Raw genomic sequence first — 18,434 nt, 5'->3', positions numbered from 1 at the left:
CAGTTAAGAGGCTCACTTGGAGACTACAACTGTTGGGAGATCAGTAGCTCAAATCTATTTCATAGGACTCTGAGTTATAGGCCATCTTGATCTGTTAGTTGTGTAACAGATGATCCTGTAATTAAACTAGGTAGTTAGGCCAATGAAGTGGCCTTGCCCTTGTCAGCCACGCATAGATTTTGGAAGCCTGCATGTTTGGATTTCCATAGGAGCTGGAACCTCAAAAGGCACAGATTTCCAGCTCCTATTGAATTCTATTCACAAAATATGAATATGGTGGTCAATGCATATTACTGAATATCATTCCACAATGAGATATTTTTAAAGCTCCCTTTATAAGCCAGCCAAGAGAATCTCTACCCACAGCCTGTTCCAGCTTTCCATTCAATGTGCTTATTAAGCTTATATGAAAAAGTTTATTTAATCCAATACTTATTCTGCAAATTAAAGACATTCACTGTAGCATATTTGGCCATTTAATCTTGTTTTTCCTTACCAACACTTTTTAATTTCTCTTCAAGTAGCTTTAAAGTTTGCTGAATTGACGCTCCATCAGCTGGGGCTACATCAACACACAGCATCCCGAGTAATCCATCTAGTTGCTGAGATAACTGAAAAGAGCCAACCCCGAAGTCAGCAAGTTATTTTTATGATTTTAAGTCTTTCTCCTTAAAGAGATTTGTTGCGTGAATGTCAGACACAACTGTGACTAGCTCAATTATAAAAGAGACAGAGCTGGGACACAGGGATGGTCAAAGATGGTTTGAACAATAGAGCTTAGCAACGGTGTCTGTGCAAGCAGCTGCAAAGGAAAACTCTTGTTTCCAGCCCTTTCAGCTGCTGCTGCTTCATCCAACCCAAAGTGCCCAGGAAGAATCTAAATAATATTCAGAAAGGTAAAATATTTCATTCAGGTTTAAACAGCAAAGTCTACACTGATGGCATTTCAATGCCCCTTATGGCTTTTTTTCTCTCTCATCGATTTCATTTGCATACAGAGTAGGATTGCGAGTAACCATACACCAGTAACTAAATTGTCAAAATTCATCCCCCAGAATGGCCTCTGAAACACTGCCTGCCAAGAAGGATCAGAGCCCCTCCAAATCAATTTTCTAAAAGCAGGTGGTAACTCTTAATTTCTTCACATACTCTGCAATTTTCTCAAGAACCATATGCTGAAAAGATTCTAAACGAAAGGACAAATAGTTACTGAGTTTATGTCATTGGCTTGGCTCAGAGTTCATGTCCAGAAAAATCCAACTGCTATTATTATAGCAGAAATTTATGTAATTTGCTTATCTGCTCCAGCTCTGCTTGCCTAGCTTCTTGGTGAAAGAATTATAACAAACATGGAAAGGCAACTCCTGTCTGGTCAACGTGTACATAAGATAGAGAAATGGACACTCTTTTTAAAACAGCCTCCATTAATTAACAGATTTCCAAATGAGCCCTAATACTTCCTTATTCTCATTTATTTTAAGACTTTTTCCATGCTCATTGGAACTTTTTGAGCAAAATTATTGCTAAATATAACAGGCTTAACTACCGACCTTCTGCAAATGGCATTTTCATGAAGCAAAACATACAATGAGAAAGCACATACTTTACTTACATCTTGAGCAACACCATGAAATTCAAGGGCTGCTTGTAGCAGATTCTGCCTAAACTCCAGTTGGCTGGCCTGCCGATAACAAACATCGCTTAACTGCTGTTGCAATGCTTTTAGTTCTACAAGATCTTCTTCATCCCCAGCATTCAGTAAAGCTGCAATCTGTTGATTCAGTTCCACGTACACTGCAAACCACTCCTGCAAAATCAGTCATCAAGGTATTATCACCATTATTGATAATTTTGCCATGTTGTTTTTAAAAGCACAGGTAAAACCGCTATTCAGCAAACCTCTACTGAGGTTTGAGCATTACGGCCACCTTTCATTTTGTTTTCAGCATAATAAAATGATTCTATTATTTTGTCAATTTCAGAAGCTGGAAGCAATTTTCAAGAACATTTTTTCTCAATGGGTTTTTTCAAATTGTTCTTTATCTTATTCATATAAAGAACTCTTTCATTTTCCCCAGCTATAATATCCTGTCCTTTGATTTGCCCAAATCTTTTTTTTTTTTTAAAAAAACCACAAAACTGATTTGAATTTATTTCATACTCAAGAAAGATGAATTCGGCTATTCATCTATTTGTTCCCTTGATCATACAATTGTTCCCTCTCTATATCTCTCCTTTTCCTTACCCTAGAGTTATTGAACAATTTCCTAGGCTTTCTTTACTTGCCCCTCCTCCCCACATCCTCTAGTTCAGAGGTTTCCAACCTTTCGGACCTCAGGGACCACTAAATCCATAATTTTAAATCCAGAGGACCACTAATATAAAATTTTTAACAAGATAAATAGTATTTAGTGCAATATAAAAAAATGCAAATAATTTTTCTGCGAACCATCAAAATTTTCTCGCGGACCACCAGCGGTCCACGGACCGCTGGTTGGTGACCACTGCTCGAGTTGATACATTGGAAGTGTGTCCAGTTCTTAAAAGTACAGGAGACGCTTTGAAGTAATGCAAAGCACATGGAACAATTGATACAAACGTTTTGTAAACAAGTTTTATTAAAAAATTTCTTTCATCATACATATTTTATGAACAGAGTGTTGATCGGGTCACATCTTACACATTGTATATATATTACTCTTTTTAATCTATTCCAATTTTCCCATTTTTTCCATATTCATCTCTTTCATATAGTTCTTTATCACAAATTAATCGTTTTTCACCATATCTTGTTATTTCAACGTCTGCCATATTGTTCTTTTTTTTTCCAAGTCAATTTTACATGTTTCCAATTTCAGCCATATTCTTTTTCCATATTTCTTTGTCTTATCTTAATTTCTTCTTAATACATAATACATAAACACTATCACTATCCACCCTTAATTCCTAATCTCTTACAATAACATCAATTATTTTATTTCTCCATTACAGAATATATTTCTCTAAATCTTCAATCCCACTTTTTAACATTTCAACTTTGTCTCTTAATTACAATTGTCTTCAAAATTAAACCAAATTACCATTTCACATTACATCTGCTATTCTGTTACTATAAGCAATATACATCACCATATTCAAATCTTACATTAAAACTCTTTAACTTAATTGTCCATCCACAATTAATAATATTAATGCAGTTTCCTTAAATCTACTAATATTTACCTTATTTTCCTTCCTCCTTTCCACTAACCTTCCCTTTTTTAACTATTTTCTCTTGGTCTCTCCAAAATTCCACTTCTTGATAGTTTTCTCCTTTTATCCCATTCTCTTAACTTCTTTTTCTTTTTCCATCTATTATATCTTTTCTTCTGGATCCTTTTTCTCACTTTTAGATATATTATTCAAATAGTTCTCCCCAAGTTTTCTACTAATCTCTTTCCACTATTTCCCTCTTTACCTTTTGATTGATTCTTTTTTGGGGAATGTCTCCCTCAGTGGTGGGTTCTAACCGGTGTTACCACCGGTTTGCTTTGCGCACGCGATTTGCGTGCGACCATGTTTGGGCCTCTGGTGCGCATGCATGCAATTCAGGGGACCCAGCTGGTCTTTGGAGCTCTCCTGCACATGTGTGCGCATTTGCACATGTGTGCGAGAGTACTGGAGTGCAGCACACACATGCGCAGATGGCTTTCGTGTGCATGCATTGCGCGTGCAAAAACCATGCACATGTGCAGATGGTGCAACTGCATGAACAGTGCACAGTGGGGCATGTGTGCGAAAGTTATACCCATGCGCAAATGGTGTGGCTGCGTGTGCAGGGCGCAGTGGGGCCTGCACAAAAGCTATGCGCATGCACAGATGGTGCGGTTTGTGCGCAGCGCATGGGGAGGAGTGAGCGTTAGCACGGATGGCACACACATGTGCAAAGCATGTACCTGTTCAGCACTTGGTGAGTAAAAGGTTCGCCACCACTGGATTAGAGGGTTGGTCCTTGGTAGGCAATGATTTATTTTGTCTTTTCGGTCTCAGTCATCCCTTTTTCCAACTACCACATGCTATTATGACACTAGAACTAATCATTCATATGATCAGTAGCTTGTTCTAGAAGGTACCCTATTTGCCAATACATAAATCACTGTCTAAAATTCACTAGAAAAGAAGGCCACTAGAAATATTGCGTACCATAAATAACATATCAAAATCATTACACAGTATCTTCCTTGGGAAAATGAAAACTCACGCTGTGTTGACTTTCAATCTCTTCATGTTTCTGTTGCAAAGCTTGTGAAGCCCTAATTGAATCACCGATTCCCCACTGGGTTCTAAGCTGTTCCGAACCTGGCCCTTCAAGCCAGTTCACTACCTATTTAAATCAAAAAGCAGCATATTCATCATCACATATAATTTAAAACCAATACAGGGCAAGTATATTTTAAAGGTTTCTATTATTTAAAGCAACCTTTCCCAACACACTTCACAGTATATACATAAATATCAACCTTATTTCCAGAAGAAAAATAAGGACTGGAGAGATCAGGGTTGGTAACCCTTTAAGTATAAAATCAAGGGACTAAACAACCTGATCCCATTTTTTAAAATGCATGTTTTCTTTGTGAATCTTAATAACATTGCAGTCTCATGTCAGAAGCAGCATAAGGAAAGGAGGCACACTTCTCATTTTCAATAAATTTCCTTAAAAAAACCTTAGCATACATTATTTTATATACTATAACAAAGACAAGCATTTGTCAAAAATGTGTAGAAATCTAGAAACATATCTTATACTACTTAAAAGTTTTTGACTCCTTGGTTTAACTGGATTCTCTTTATCTAGTTTTATGATTTCACATTTCAGGTCATATTTATGCAAAAATATTGAAAATTCAGAAGATTCTCCTCCCATTGATTGATTGATTGCCTGGCTTTGCTTAGTCCGTGTATATGTTTGTGTGTGTATATATGTGTATTTATATGTGTGTGTGTGTGTGTGTGTGTGTGTGTGTGTGTGTGTGTGTTATTAAGTATATATATATATATATACTGTACATGGATAGTAAAGATTCTTCCAGCCCAACTCATCTATTACGAGCTAGTAGCCAAAGAAGGTCATGACTATTTAAGGCTAGCAAATGGAAAATAAAGCTTTCAGACACTTCCTTCTTGGCCACTTCCATGCTTATTTATTTCCCTTCCTAGCCTTCCCTTTTAATACTTCTGAGGGTTTTATAGTCTAAGATACTACACAGTGGTTATACGAATCTGACAGTGTCAAGCATTATCCCATTATCCCAGGTATTCTTCCTACCTAACCTATAAAACATCAATTTCGGCACTACTCACATCAGAGTCAATATGGATGTTTATTACCATATAATACTAAGTCAACCCACGAAACCCATTTGGAGGACAATCCATTAAATTGTATTTGGGTGCACATAAATCACTTATGGATGACATGCATATTAACATACGAAGATCTTGGAAGCTTTTGCATCCAATTTTAATCAAGAATAACAGTTCATGTTATTTATATTGGGAACTGAAGATGAGGATAACTGTTCAAGAAGTCAGCTTCAGAAATCATATTTTGAGGTCAATTTAAAACTGCTAACTAAATTCTTGTTAATAGAAAATAACTAAACATATGTCAATTCCATAGTTCATTTACTGCACGAAATGTGATAACTATGATTTTAAATAAGGGACAAATGCAATCAGTGTTCATTTGCATGTGCATACTTTTTTTTTTTAACAAAAATAGAAGTTAAACAACCTATCAGTCACAAGCATCTGTCAAAAAACTAGACAAATATCACAGTCTTATTTGTAGTAACTCTATATGGCTAACTCATATAGGAAGAAAGAATATTTCACAGCAACAATTACAACAATGTCCTCGGGTTACATCCATTTATAACCAAAGTTATGAAGGTATTGAACAAGGGGGACTTATGAAGGGTGCTCTGTCACTGCAGCAATTCCTACAGCCATGTGATTTCTGACATTCCCTGCCAGTTTTCCACAAGCAAAGTAGTTTGTGAGTTTTACGACTGTATCTGCTGTTGTAAGCCAAGGATTGCCTGTATCTTACAGTACAATAAATCTATAGCTGCCAGCTTTCATTTCCCTTTCTTCTGATTTTTTCCCTTTCCATCATAAAATAATCTGTGACAGAATCAGCTGAAGGCTTTGAAATGTATTTCCTTGATCATGTAGTTTTTCTTATATATATTATATACATATATATATTTTAAAGTAAGAGTTCTTTCTCCCCTCACAAAATTATTTAAAAATCTTTAGCAGATGATTTCTAAATTAGTAACCAAAAAAGAGAGGAGAATGCAAGACTTTACTGTCAGTCTAAATATAATTAATTTCCTATGTAATTCAGTAACACAGAGTAAAGAAATGACAAGTTGTAATTAGAATGATACAAATTAAGATTGATGCTCCTGTAAACAAATCTATTTAAATGCATTAATAAAGGCACTTCACTAACTAGATTGCATTTTACTCAATCAACCCACCTTTGTTTTGAGTTTTTTAGTCAAGTCAAGGCAGTGAACATGCATATAACCTCTGCCTATTTTCCCCAAACCACTCTCTTAAAGTCTCTTAGTTTCTACCCCAGCACCTTAGCTACTCTACCAAACTGACTCTCTAATATCAATTTCCAGAGCACCACTTGATCTTTCATGACATTTCAATGCACAAATTGTTTCAAGTTTACCTTATTATTACTCTGGTGGGGAACAGCCTTGCATTAAAAGGGCAAATTTGGATTCTAATCACTAGATATACAAATTTTATGGTAATGCAATGCCGTGATTCAAATTTAAAGGGCAAAATGTGATTTGGGCATGGACCTGATACTTGTCAGGAATACCTAAAGTCAAGCATACCTTTTCCAGGTATAACACATGTCCATTGCAAATGGTAACCGCATTTATCCAGGAAAAATTGTAGCAGCTTTGAAGTGCCCCCACAAGCTGACACAGCATATTAAAAATCTGTTAACTTTCCATCTAATCATTTTACTAATACAAACAATAGATGCAAGTGAGTATGCCACTTACCTGCATTACCTTCTGCTGAATTTCTTCCAACTGAGTTCGTTTGCTCCTTTGCCTGCATACTTCCTGATACCGCGTATACTGTTCTCTGAGAGAATCTAGTAACTTCATAACCTGGGGCTGAGCAAGCAGTTCATCATCCATAGGAGACCAGGAGACTCCTCCATCGGAACCATTAAAACGCCGTTGCTGCAATTCTGATAAGAGCTCATGACCTTAATAGAATATATACATATATATTTATATTAAGTATTCAAATGATCTAATGGCTCAGGCAAAAAATGAGCTAAAGTTTAATGGGAAAGTCTTTTTGCTGGAAACATAAAGGCTTCTAATTTCAGTTTTTATGCAAATTTTCTGAGGTTACAACCGCAGCATGATATAAGATTGTGGAGTGAGGACAGCAGTATCCTCTCCCTCTCTCTCCCCCTCCCTCCCTCCCTCCCTCCCTCACAATAGGCTGGAATGTGTACATTCAAATAATGACATTCAAAACAGTACCATTTAATTAGCCAGCCTAAACCTATACAAACATTAACTGCACCTGAAGTAGACTGAATCTCACTTTATTTTTATTCATTACTTAGTACAAGACCTAATCTAGAACATCAGCTGTCTCAACTGACATAGCTGTAAAGGACTGATGGTGATTGGTGTCACTTATCTGCAACTTTCAGTAACTCTCCCAAAAGTGATGGGAGAGTCAAACTGAATACAACAGGAAGAAGACAGAGAACAAATACCCCAACAACGCTTTAGGATACAAATAATTCCCTGGGCCAATTTGTAATACCTAACTAATCACTGACTGACACTGTGAAAGCACTAAAATGGTGATGGGCTAAGGTAAAGTTGCTTCTCTCTCCCTCTCTAAGTTGTGCCACTGTATCTATGAACTGTTTTCAGAAAAGCTGGAATGCAGAAATACCGACTAAACCACTTTCAGAACTGGGGGGGGGGAGGGGAAGAAATATAATAGCTGGGCTGGTATGAGTTTTCTGCTTTTGGCTACTATACCTTTAAAAGAATTTTTAATTCTTAATTGCTTACTGTTTTTACAGATAAATTCAACAATTTCATCAAAAAGAGAGACCAGTACATTATTCCCTCTACTGCTGCTATTCCCAGAAATTAGGAGGAAGCAGAATAGTTGCATATAGAAATATGCAAAGAAAAGGAAAACTTTCATAAATGCATTGTTTTACAGTAATTAACTATAACTGATTAACTGTATGGACTTTAGTTAAGTGGCTGATTCAGTTTATGTTCGTGGTACTCATGATTTTAAAAAATGATGCCATATTGGACTGATTTACCTGTCTGCAGAACGGTCTCAGGATCAACAGATGGAAGAAAATTTATATCTATAGACCTTGAAAGAGAAAAATAATTTATTGTGAATGAAAACAGAAGTTTTAAAACTTAAAAGCAATACTAATTATGTAGATTTTTCTTTTTCTTTCCCATTGTGAATACTGAGGTCATATTACATTTCAAAACACATCTGTCAATGTCCAAAGAAATTGACAAAATCTCAGGAATGTTTAACATTTTAAAAAAAATTTTGGTTATTTTTCAAAGGAAATAAGTGAATAGACATTAAGAACTTAGAAAGGTATTATTAATACAAAGAGAACTTTCATATGTCTTCTCAAAACATATATCAGGGGTCCTCAAACTACAGCACGCGGGCCGCATATAGCCCACCTAAGCCATTAATGCAGCCCACGTGGGACCATGAGGCTGCCCTGCACACATTACTCTGCCCACCTGCCGGGTCCGGGGAAAGCTAGATCCCCATCGGCACTATGGCTGCCCAAGCCCAGCTGGGATTGCATGGCTTCCCCCGCATCTCTGCTGGGTCTGGCCAGCAGAGGCTCCGATGAGGATCTGGCTTTTTCCACTCACGGTGGTCATTTTTTGCCTGCTGAGCTTGGATGTGCTTTACCACCTCTACTCGGCCTTTCTAGGTGGCCACTTTGCCTCCTTTGGGTTGGGCGGGTCTGTTGAGCACCAGCAGAGTTGCCATCCAGGAGCTGCCAGGGGTAGAGACCCCTGATGACGTGCCTCAACAAATCAAAGTTTAATTTCTGTCTATTGTTTAATGGACTGCTAGATTGGCCACTCCTACCGTCACATGACCACCTACCCAAGCCCAGTCATATGACCATCTAGCCACGCCCACCCACTCGGTCCGGCCCACCAACAGTCTGAGGGACTGTGAATTGGCCCCCTGTTTAAAAGGTTTGAGGACTCATCATATATTTCACTGCAATATAACACAAATGCAGTCATAGCATTTTTTAACTATACCAAAAATGTAAGAGAGCTATAGAGAGTTACAAGAATATTTCTATGATCAATCTAGAAGTAAAAACAAAGACCACAACAATAGCTAGAAACACCACACTTTTGATAATTAAGATTCTCCTGTAAGTACCTATTGAACAAACAATAACAGCAAGAAAAGCATTACCTCTCTTTCTCTTGTTGGTTTCCCTTATCACTTCCACTGTTAATTAATGCAAGCTCATCAAGTAAGGATGTAGACTCTTTTGTAAACTTCTCAAATGCCTATATAAAATAGTGAGTTAGCATTTCAGAGACTGAATTTTACCATTTAATGTCTGAAGTTTTGCAGTATAGCACTCTTACCGTTCCATTATGAACAAATTCTAAAGATGGTGGTTGGTCTTTATGTTTTGCATTAATAGCAACTGCCATATCACAGAAATGCATCATTTTTACATCCACTGATTTGGGAAGTCCTCACTTACTGACTGTTGGCTTAATGACCATTTGAGGTTATGATATGTAGGACTTCAAAAATCTACTTATGCCCCTTCCTCTAAGTTACAACTGCTGCACCTCTCCCTGTGGCCACGTGATCACACTATGGGTGCTTGGTAACTGGCTCACATTTACAAGCAGGAAATAGCAAAAAAATGGCCATTATACATGCTGAATTCACTTAAGGACCACATAATTAGCTTCATGACTGTGATGACTTGCTTTACAACCAATGTAAAAAAGTTGTAAAAGTGACTCCAGTCACATGGTGCCTGGACTCACAACCACAAGAACATACAATTGTGCTTGAAATTTCATGTTCCATTGTTGTCACAAATTTAGGAAAACCTCTATAATTTCCTGACAACACCAAAGGCTTTGGGCTCAGTCATCATAACCATTTAAAGCAGAACTAGACCAAGGATATCATCAAATTAAACAGAACTTTAGGTTATAACTGGTTGCTGGACACAAGCTTTTAAAAATCCAAGTTGCAAAACTAATCACTATGTTTTGACAGCTGCTGCAATGCTGTTGAGAAGCCATTCTAAGAAACTTCATTCAACATTAATCATTATGCTGTTTTTTTTCTCTCAAGGGTAATGATGAGTATCAAGGATGTGTGTGCACTGATGTATGTCAATGGAATGGAATGTAAAGTAAAACATACATAATGGCACTATCAAGAATTTTTCAGCAGAGAATTCTGATGTGTGCTGAAATAACCAATTAAGAGAAAATATTCAAATAACAAGTAAGTATAATATTAATATTCCACTATCGCAAAGCAATATTTGCTTTAAGAATCTTAATCTTTATTTTCATGTAGTTCAGCATGAATTACAATCACAATGGCCAACTGCGGTTACTGAATAACTGCACATGTGTTTTTTAAAAATCATATTCAATCATGTCCAATTCTTGGAGAATGCTTGGACAAGTCACTGCAATTGTTCTGGCAAGTTTTTTCTCCAAAATGGTGTGCCATTGCCTCCTTCCTAAGGTTGAAAGAGAGTGACTAGCTCAAGGTCAACCACTTGGCTTTGTGCCCAAGGCAGGACTAGAACTGACAGCTAGCCTGACGCCTTAACTACTATACCAAACTGGCTCTCATACATGTATCTTATCTGTATTTTGTATTTTATTTAATTTTGCTCATTATGTTTCAGATTTAGATTTGTTACACGGCAAAGTAGTTTTATCAGGAAGTATTCACAACTATTACAATATTTGTTTTCTGAGGTTTTTGCGGGTGTTTGTATGTAGGTCTTTGGTTATTTGAGTTTTCTCCCGCGTAAAATTGGAAGTGTCTTGGCGACGTTTCGACAAAGTCTCATTCGTCATCTTCAGGCTTCAGCTTCGTGCTTCTGGGAGCAATGTGTGATTGCAGCTGTTTCTTCCTTTTTAACTGCTAGTGAGGGTTTGAACTGATTGGGTGGGAGCTTGGCTGTGCTCTGATTGGATGGGGGTTTTTTTGTGCTCTGATTGGATGGGTGTGTGTCCTGTTTGGGTGGGGGCTTGGTTGTGCTCAGATTAATGTGAGTTGCAGGGGGATTTGAGCTGGTGAGTTGCATTGCTGTTGTTTGGCTTCGTGTTTGTGATCGTGCTACATCTTCATAGTGGGTGTCTGTCTGCTGTATGTATGGATTGGAGGGGTTTGAAATGGCTAATGTTGCAGCTGCGGTCTGGCTTCTGGTCCTTGGTCGTGCTTCCTGATCAGAGAAGCCATCGAGATAGAAAAATGCCCACACAGCATGAACAAACGAGATGATACCTCCCGCCTACCAGCCATTTGGAAACCCGCCCTTATTGACAAACGAGTCCCTAACACGAGAAATGACACCAGACCCACACTCACGAGGTCCACACAGGATGTCACCACCACACATCCACCCAGAAAGCAGACCCAAACCCACACTGATCAGGAAGCACGACCAAGGACCAGAAGCCAGACCGCAGCTGCAACATTAGCCATTTCAAACCCCTCCAATCCATACATACAGCAGACAGACACCCACTATGAAGATGTAGCATGACCACAAACACGAAGCCAAACAACAGCAATGCAACTCACCAGCTCAAATCCCCCTGCAACTCACATTAATCTGAGCACAACCAAGCCCCCACCCAAACAGGACACACACCCAGCCAATCAGAGCACAAAAAAACCCCATCCAATCAGAGCACAGCCAAGCTCCCACCCAATCAGTTCAAACCCTCACTAGCAGTTAAAAAGGAAGAAACAGCTGCAATCACACATTGCTCCCAGAAGCACAAAGCTGAAGCCTGAAGATGACGAATGAGACTTTGTCGAAACGTCGCCAAGACACTTCCAATTTTACGCGGGAGAAAACCCGAATAACCAAAGAACTATTACAATCTATATAGCCAAAATCTGTAATCCTGGCTGTATCTTAAAAAAATGTGTACAATGAAAAGACAACCAGTGATAGAATCTCCAAATCCTGGATTGCTAACTACTCTTGGTAATAATATGTGTGGATTTTTTTTAACCTCCAGGGAGCACCAAATGCAGTTGTATCTAGATGCAACTAGATTATATTTTTTGACAATTATATTGGGGGGAAAAAAACATTTGCCAAGAAACTAACCAGTCTTTTGTTCAGCCAATCCATATGATCATAGGTAAGACTTCCTCCAAAATCTTCTGTTAGTTGAGATGGTTCTATGTATCGAGTAAGTTTGTTGGCAGATACCAAAATAACCTATATAAGCCATTAAATGGGAAATTAACCATTCAGAGGTTTGTGTCAGAAAATCAAATACTGTCTTATGCTTCAACTGAAAACCATCCATTTTTTCATAGTAAGATTGAAGTATAACAGACTTTTAGCTATTACACTTTAATAAATAAGTAGGCATATTTTAAAATGCACCAATGAATTAACGTTTTAAAGAAAAGTCTTAATATCTCATCACTTGGAACAAATATTAAATTTTTTATCCCAATTAATATAACTCAAGTTTTTACTTCTATTACACTTATGTAACTTTATAATTCAATATTTTACTTCTGTTATACTATTAGCACTTTGTATCAAATTGTTTAGAGTAAACTGAAGCACATACTTCATCATCTGATGATATACAATCAAATGAATCATGATGAACTAAGCATGAAAGTTTATACCCCACTCCAAAAGTAATGAAAGTTGTTGAAAAGGCTTTCTTCCACACTACTGTAATCACGACAGAAATCCTGAGCCACAAAGATGGAACAACTGTTTTTAGCCTTAATGAAACTGAATTATTACAACCATATGGAAGTAATCGGCAAATCAGATTGCTCACTAGGGACCACAATCACATCCTATGTCCACTAACACAAAAAGTATTGCTTTTTCAGTTGCTATATTGCTGGGTAGTGTAACAAGACATTATAAGACTGCAAATTCAATTAATTGAATTTCTTCTCCACAATTTTTAAATGTTTTTTATCTCCCTGATTCAATCCCCAGGCATTCATATGGGCATCTTTTCAAACTAACATTTTAAAACACAAACAACATAAATGAATTTTCCACTAAATTCCAATGTTCACAGATGGATCATCTGTAAAAATGGTAACAAAGTAAAACATTTAAGAAAACTGAATTTTTTTTTTCATTTTTAATTATTTTTTAAAATTATTAGTTCCTTCTTTTCCAGCTAACTTTTACCTGGTACCTTTAAATAATGGAGTAAAATATCCAAACTCTAGCCCTAACAAAGCATGTAGATGCTAACTTATCCGTGTAAGTATTTATCTCCTTTTTACTGTATCTGTAAAAGAGTATTTCCAAACCAGGAACTCAAACCGGTTTGCCAAACGAACCGATCTCGCCCCACATGTGTGATTGTGGAAGCACAACCTATTTTTCCATTCACGAAGGAATTTTTGCAAAGAAAAAATTCCCTAAAAAGTTGGTAGCCTTTTAGAAGTTTCTGGATTTTGCTTTGATCTCATGAAGCACTCAATTACTGGGTACTGCTTGGCTGAGAGATCTCTGTTCACCAACTTTGTACCACAGAAATGTCTACAAAATCCTGGTAACTTTAATAGTGTGAAGAGTCCATTCAAGTCTTGTTCCTTTTGAAATGTGAAACTGGAAATTTTGGCCACTATAAAGTCACACTGTCTGGAAGTGTCATGTAGAAATTATGGGTTGTCAACTGGGAGTTCTGTTCTCCCACAACAGCTTCATGTCAGAAGAAAGGGAAATTGTATGGCAATGTACAATGTATTTGAGTGTTCATCAACCAAATCCACTTGGTGTGACATTCAATTCCAGAAGGGTCCTATTAATAAAGCACCATCTATGAAAGTTAAATACAAGTGCCTTGCACTAGCAAAGCCACAGTCATCACTGGCTTTCACCCCTGAAACACTATTATATTTCAGGATTTCACTCAATCAATGGACAGATCTTGGGATTTTTCTTTCCTTGTTTCAAACAAAATATTAATTTTTCAGGACTTTGCCCCAATCTTTGAAATGTATGCTAATATATAATTGAGCCTTTTGTTGTTGAAATTGTTTTTCAAAGGGATAATTTAAAGTCAGAGGTTTTTTTAAAAATGGCAAATAAAAAACATGTATACAACTTTGAACCAAAAACTACAAGGGGGAAAAAGCCGCTAAATGAAAACCTTGTTTTCCTTGTGCCTTACAGAGCACCAAGAATACTAAGATGAGAAAATTCCCACACAATGTCTCTTCCTTCAAATTTAACTACTTCAAGACAAGATTTTTGAATGCATAACTTAATCTGAGCCACAGCAAGCCATTTATATATATCTATGTAACTTTATTACATTGTTTTTATATTTACCCATTTTTAAAAATGAATTCATAAATTGAGACATGCAAGAATAATTTGCTGCACGATATCTGAATCATTATGTAAATACCTCAGAGTTCCTAACAGAAAATATCTTTGTTAAGACAGTATAAAAAATAAGTATCTTCCAGAGCTCGCAAGTCAAATTTTGTTATCTAAAAATGTTGCTATTTATTTATAGAAGTGTGATTTCCATACTGTATTAAAATAAGTGTAGTGGAAAATATCCTTAGGGATTCTGTGCAGAGAACATATTAAGAACCTATTTTACAATATCATCAAGCATTATTTCATCTCCAGCAATATATTTTTGAAAATTCAGAAAAAAGATGGATAGTTAAAATGAATAAGGACATCTAAAGAGTCTGTACAGGAAAAAAAAATTACCAGTCATATCTAAGCATAGCTATGTCCAAAAATGGTAGCAGCTTTGAGTTGGGGTGGGAGTGAGGAAACAGCTGCCAGCTCTTAAAGTCTTGCTAGTTTAAACATACTATTTTTCCAATATAACTTTTATCACACACACACAGAGAGAGAGAGAGAGTGTTCTCAAATTTTCTGTATTACTGTCAACTGACAACAGTGTAATGAAGTTACTAAAATCAACATGCCTGGATTTCACTTCAATCATTTTGCTTTTATGTTCATAACTGAGTTTTAGTTATAACAAATTACCCTCATGGCTGCCATCACATTGTTAATTAAATGCCTCTATACTGAATGAAATTAAATACATTTTTATAATGCAATCACTGATAAAAAAATCAGTCCTTCGAGTAAAATAATAAAAACTGCCCAAATTTCTGAAAATGATAGAATATGAATATTATCTCAGGATCATTAGTGCCTTAGTAGTTTTTCCTCTAGGCCTTTTACTAATTTGTTTGGAAAGAAAACAATGCCGTGACAGAGAAAGGGCATGAATCGATCCTACGGGGAGAATTTTTAATGGGAATACATTTCAAACTATGGAAACTTGCCACAAGGAAAACAAAGGCCCAGATGGTACTGGATGGCCCTCAACAGAACAAATTCAAAGATGTATTCTGAAGTGTGATTGCGCCTTATTTTTCTCTGCTCCACAGAGAGAACTTTTCACCAAGTAGAAAGAAATAGGGAGCAAATGCTTGTTGCCTTTGGTGCCCCTAAAAGATGGAAATTTAGAGAGGGAGAGGGGTTTTATTTTAAGCCAACCCAGTCTGGACTGGGCAAACTCATGGCTAGATCAGGTTTATAAGCCATCAAATTCCCTCCAACTCTCCTGTATCGTTTACTGAATGCAGAAACAGCATCCTGACAAACAGAAGAATTGGAGATGAGCAAAGCAGGATAAGCATATCTTATATCGGAGGAAGTATTAATAGTATTAATCGGAGGAAGTATTAATACATGAACAGTTAAAATGAATGAAAAATTAATCTTAGAAGGATCTGGTTACACAAGGCATTATTAGTAAGAGAAACTGGTAATTAAGTTCATGGCAAAAATATTTCAAGGGACTGATTTCAAATGGAAATCACAGCTATCATGGCAAAAATATTTCAAGGGGCTGATTTCAAATGGAAATCACAGCTATGATTAAGAAAATTCAAATGTAAGAAGCCAACATTTCTGTAGAAACAAGGGATCAGAGCAATGCTAATTATTCAATAACACATCACAATATGATAAAGTTACTGTTACGAAACATTTACAGTGTAATACTCAAGGAATCATTTAATAACTCTTTCCAGATTTGCATTCATTAGGAACTGTTTCTGTATTCTAAATCCATGAAATGATAGCTTACATGCAATAGTTAAACCAAAAATAAATAAATATACATACCTCAAAGCCAAGTCTATCTTTCTCTTTCCAAAAGCAAAAATGTGTAACCTTTTTATCCCAGAATTCATCTGGTTTTACTACACAAACAAGGGATACTTCAGCTGGAACAACATTCTAAAATAATAAAAAATACACAATAAAATTTCTTAGTAACTGCAAAAACGTAATGGCCTTACAACACCTCCTTATATAGCACAAAATGTTTGTAAAAATTAATGTATGGAGTGGCACAATGAAGAAAATAAATACCATGGACACCATCTTAAAGAAAATAACATTAATAAGTTACAATCATCCTAAAAACTATTTTAAACTATCTTGAGAGATACTGTATATTAATACTGCAATCCTATGAACTCAGAAGAAACAGAACCATTTTTATTCACCAATAAAAGGTCATACCTCGCAAGTATTTCCTCTTCCTGTGAAGTTGTTTCTTAGTTATATCTCTAACTGATCATATATGTAACATTAAATATGAGGATAGCAGGAACAATCACTTATTATTTAATGATTATGACAGCATACATCCTCCAAGTTTTAAAAAAAGAAAGAAGCATTATATCTTGACAGTTAATAAAAAAGGTCTGGGATCAAAATGTCAAACTTCATTAAGACGACATCTGTTAAAGATTTTCATAAAGCCTAAAAATGTTATTTGAATGAAGTTGAACAAAGAATAAAAAATAGGGCTAATAAAATTCTGCTAGAACTTCACCTTCTGCCTACTTCTTCCTAGAGTTCGTATTCTCCCATGGGCCTGCTTTTATTTCTACTTCTGTTTAGGATCCATCCTTTTTAAAAAGTATGACAAACATAATACTCATATGAAAAAATGCAAAAGATATGTAAAAATTGAGTTGTGAAATAGACCATCTTACAAGAATAATAGATTAAAAACATAAAAGAATGTTGTAGCTTTGGTGATAATTATGGAGATTTTTAAAAATCCTACATAAACTACAGGATATTCTTTGCAGGCCAGAATGTAAAATGAGACACACTGGGGACCCATGAAAGTGGTGCATATTATAGAGACCATGGGTTCTGTTAAATGTTAAACTCTCAAATGTTATAAACATGACATTGACAATAGCTTATTACTCTTTCTGGGAAAACTTCATGAGTTTCTGGCTTAAGAATTGACCTAAGAATTGTTTCAAATCCAGTTTATTCAACAACCTGGGAATAATCCAAAGTCAATTTTACAGACAACCAAAGTAATCATTTCTTAATATGGTTAAGTAATTTTCAATTTCTTCTTCCAGAACCTATAAGAAATGATAAATATATACATAAAACCTACACTAAGCCAATATTCTGATAAAGTCTGTAGAAGGCTAAGCCTGTGGCATTGAAGGCTGGGGGCTCAAACCAGAAGTCCTCTGATTGTCCCCACATGCTGCCCCGATTTCTATTTTGGAACAGCAGTTTGATAGTTACTGTTGCTGCCATCTATTTCTATAGGATGTAGACTTTTCTTGGAACTAGATTAATCTCACAAGAAATGGATAAAATCAAACTTTATTAAGGAAAAACATTAAAAAATGAAATGCCAAATCCCTTAACTTGAAATATCGAAATGCATACATGCAATGTGTGTAGAAGAATGTATAATGCAGAAGAATTATTATAGATAAAGTATATTATGGAAAAATAGCAGTTTGGTTAAAATGGGGGGGATATGGTGCTTTGGGTAGAACACAAGTTAACAGTGATCTACAAATCTTTCAGAATCTCTAAAAAGATATTGTAAAAATATTATTCATAGTATTTCAAATATTATTTTGCATTAAAGAGATTTGAAGAAATAAAACCTTAATTTATAGGTTGAAGTAAGGATAAAATAAAGCTTAAAGTATGCTGTTTCCTATCTTGGACAGAAATACATAGGAAATGAGGC

General features: G+C 36.1%; 1 protein-coding gene across 5 annotated transcripts in view; it reads right to left on the bottom strand.

Moving 5' to 3' along the window:
* SESTD1 (SEC14 and spectrin domain containing 1) overlaps positions 1–18,434 on the bottom strand; it is a 53,456-nt gene that overhangs the window by 10,098 nt on the left and 24,924 nt on the right. For 4 of the 5 annotated variants that reach the window (XM_058189500.1, XM_058189517.1, XM_058189507.1 and 1 more), the window contains 8 exons: positions 16,532–16,645; positions 12,476–12,589; positions 9,550–9,647; positions 8,390–8,445; positions 7,077–7,288; positions 4,241–4,363; positions 1,613–1,807; positions 497–611 (listed from right to left, as the gene is read on the bottom strand). In XM_058189500.1, coding sequence (XP_058045483.1) covers positions 497–611; positions 1,613–1,807; positions 4,241–4,363; positions 7,077–7,288; positions 8,390–8,445; positions 9,550–9,647; positions 12,476–12,589; positions 16,532–16,645 — 1,027 coding nt within the window. The remainder of the gene's footprint in view (positions 1–496; positions 612–1,612; positions 1,808–4,240; positions 4,364–7,076; positions 7,289–8,389; positions 8,446–9,549; positions 9,648–12,475; positions 12,590–16,531; positions 16,646–18,434) is intronic. The other variant, XM_058189528.1, reaches the window with a different exon arrangement.

This window comes from Ahaetulla prasina, chromosome 1, assembly GCF_028640845.1.
Source record: "Ahaetulla prasina isolate Xishuangbanna chromosome 1, ASM2864084v1, whole genome shotgun sequence".
NCBI lineage: Eukaryota > Metazoa > Chordata > Lepidosauria > Squamata > Colubridae > Ahaetulla > Ahaetulla prasina.
This window is presented reverse-complemented; position numbering and strand designations above follow the sequence as displayed.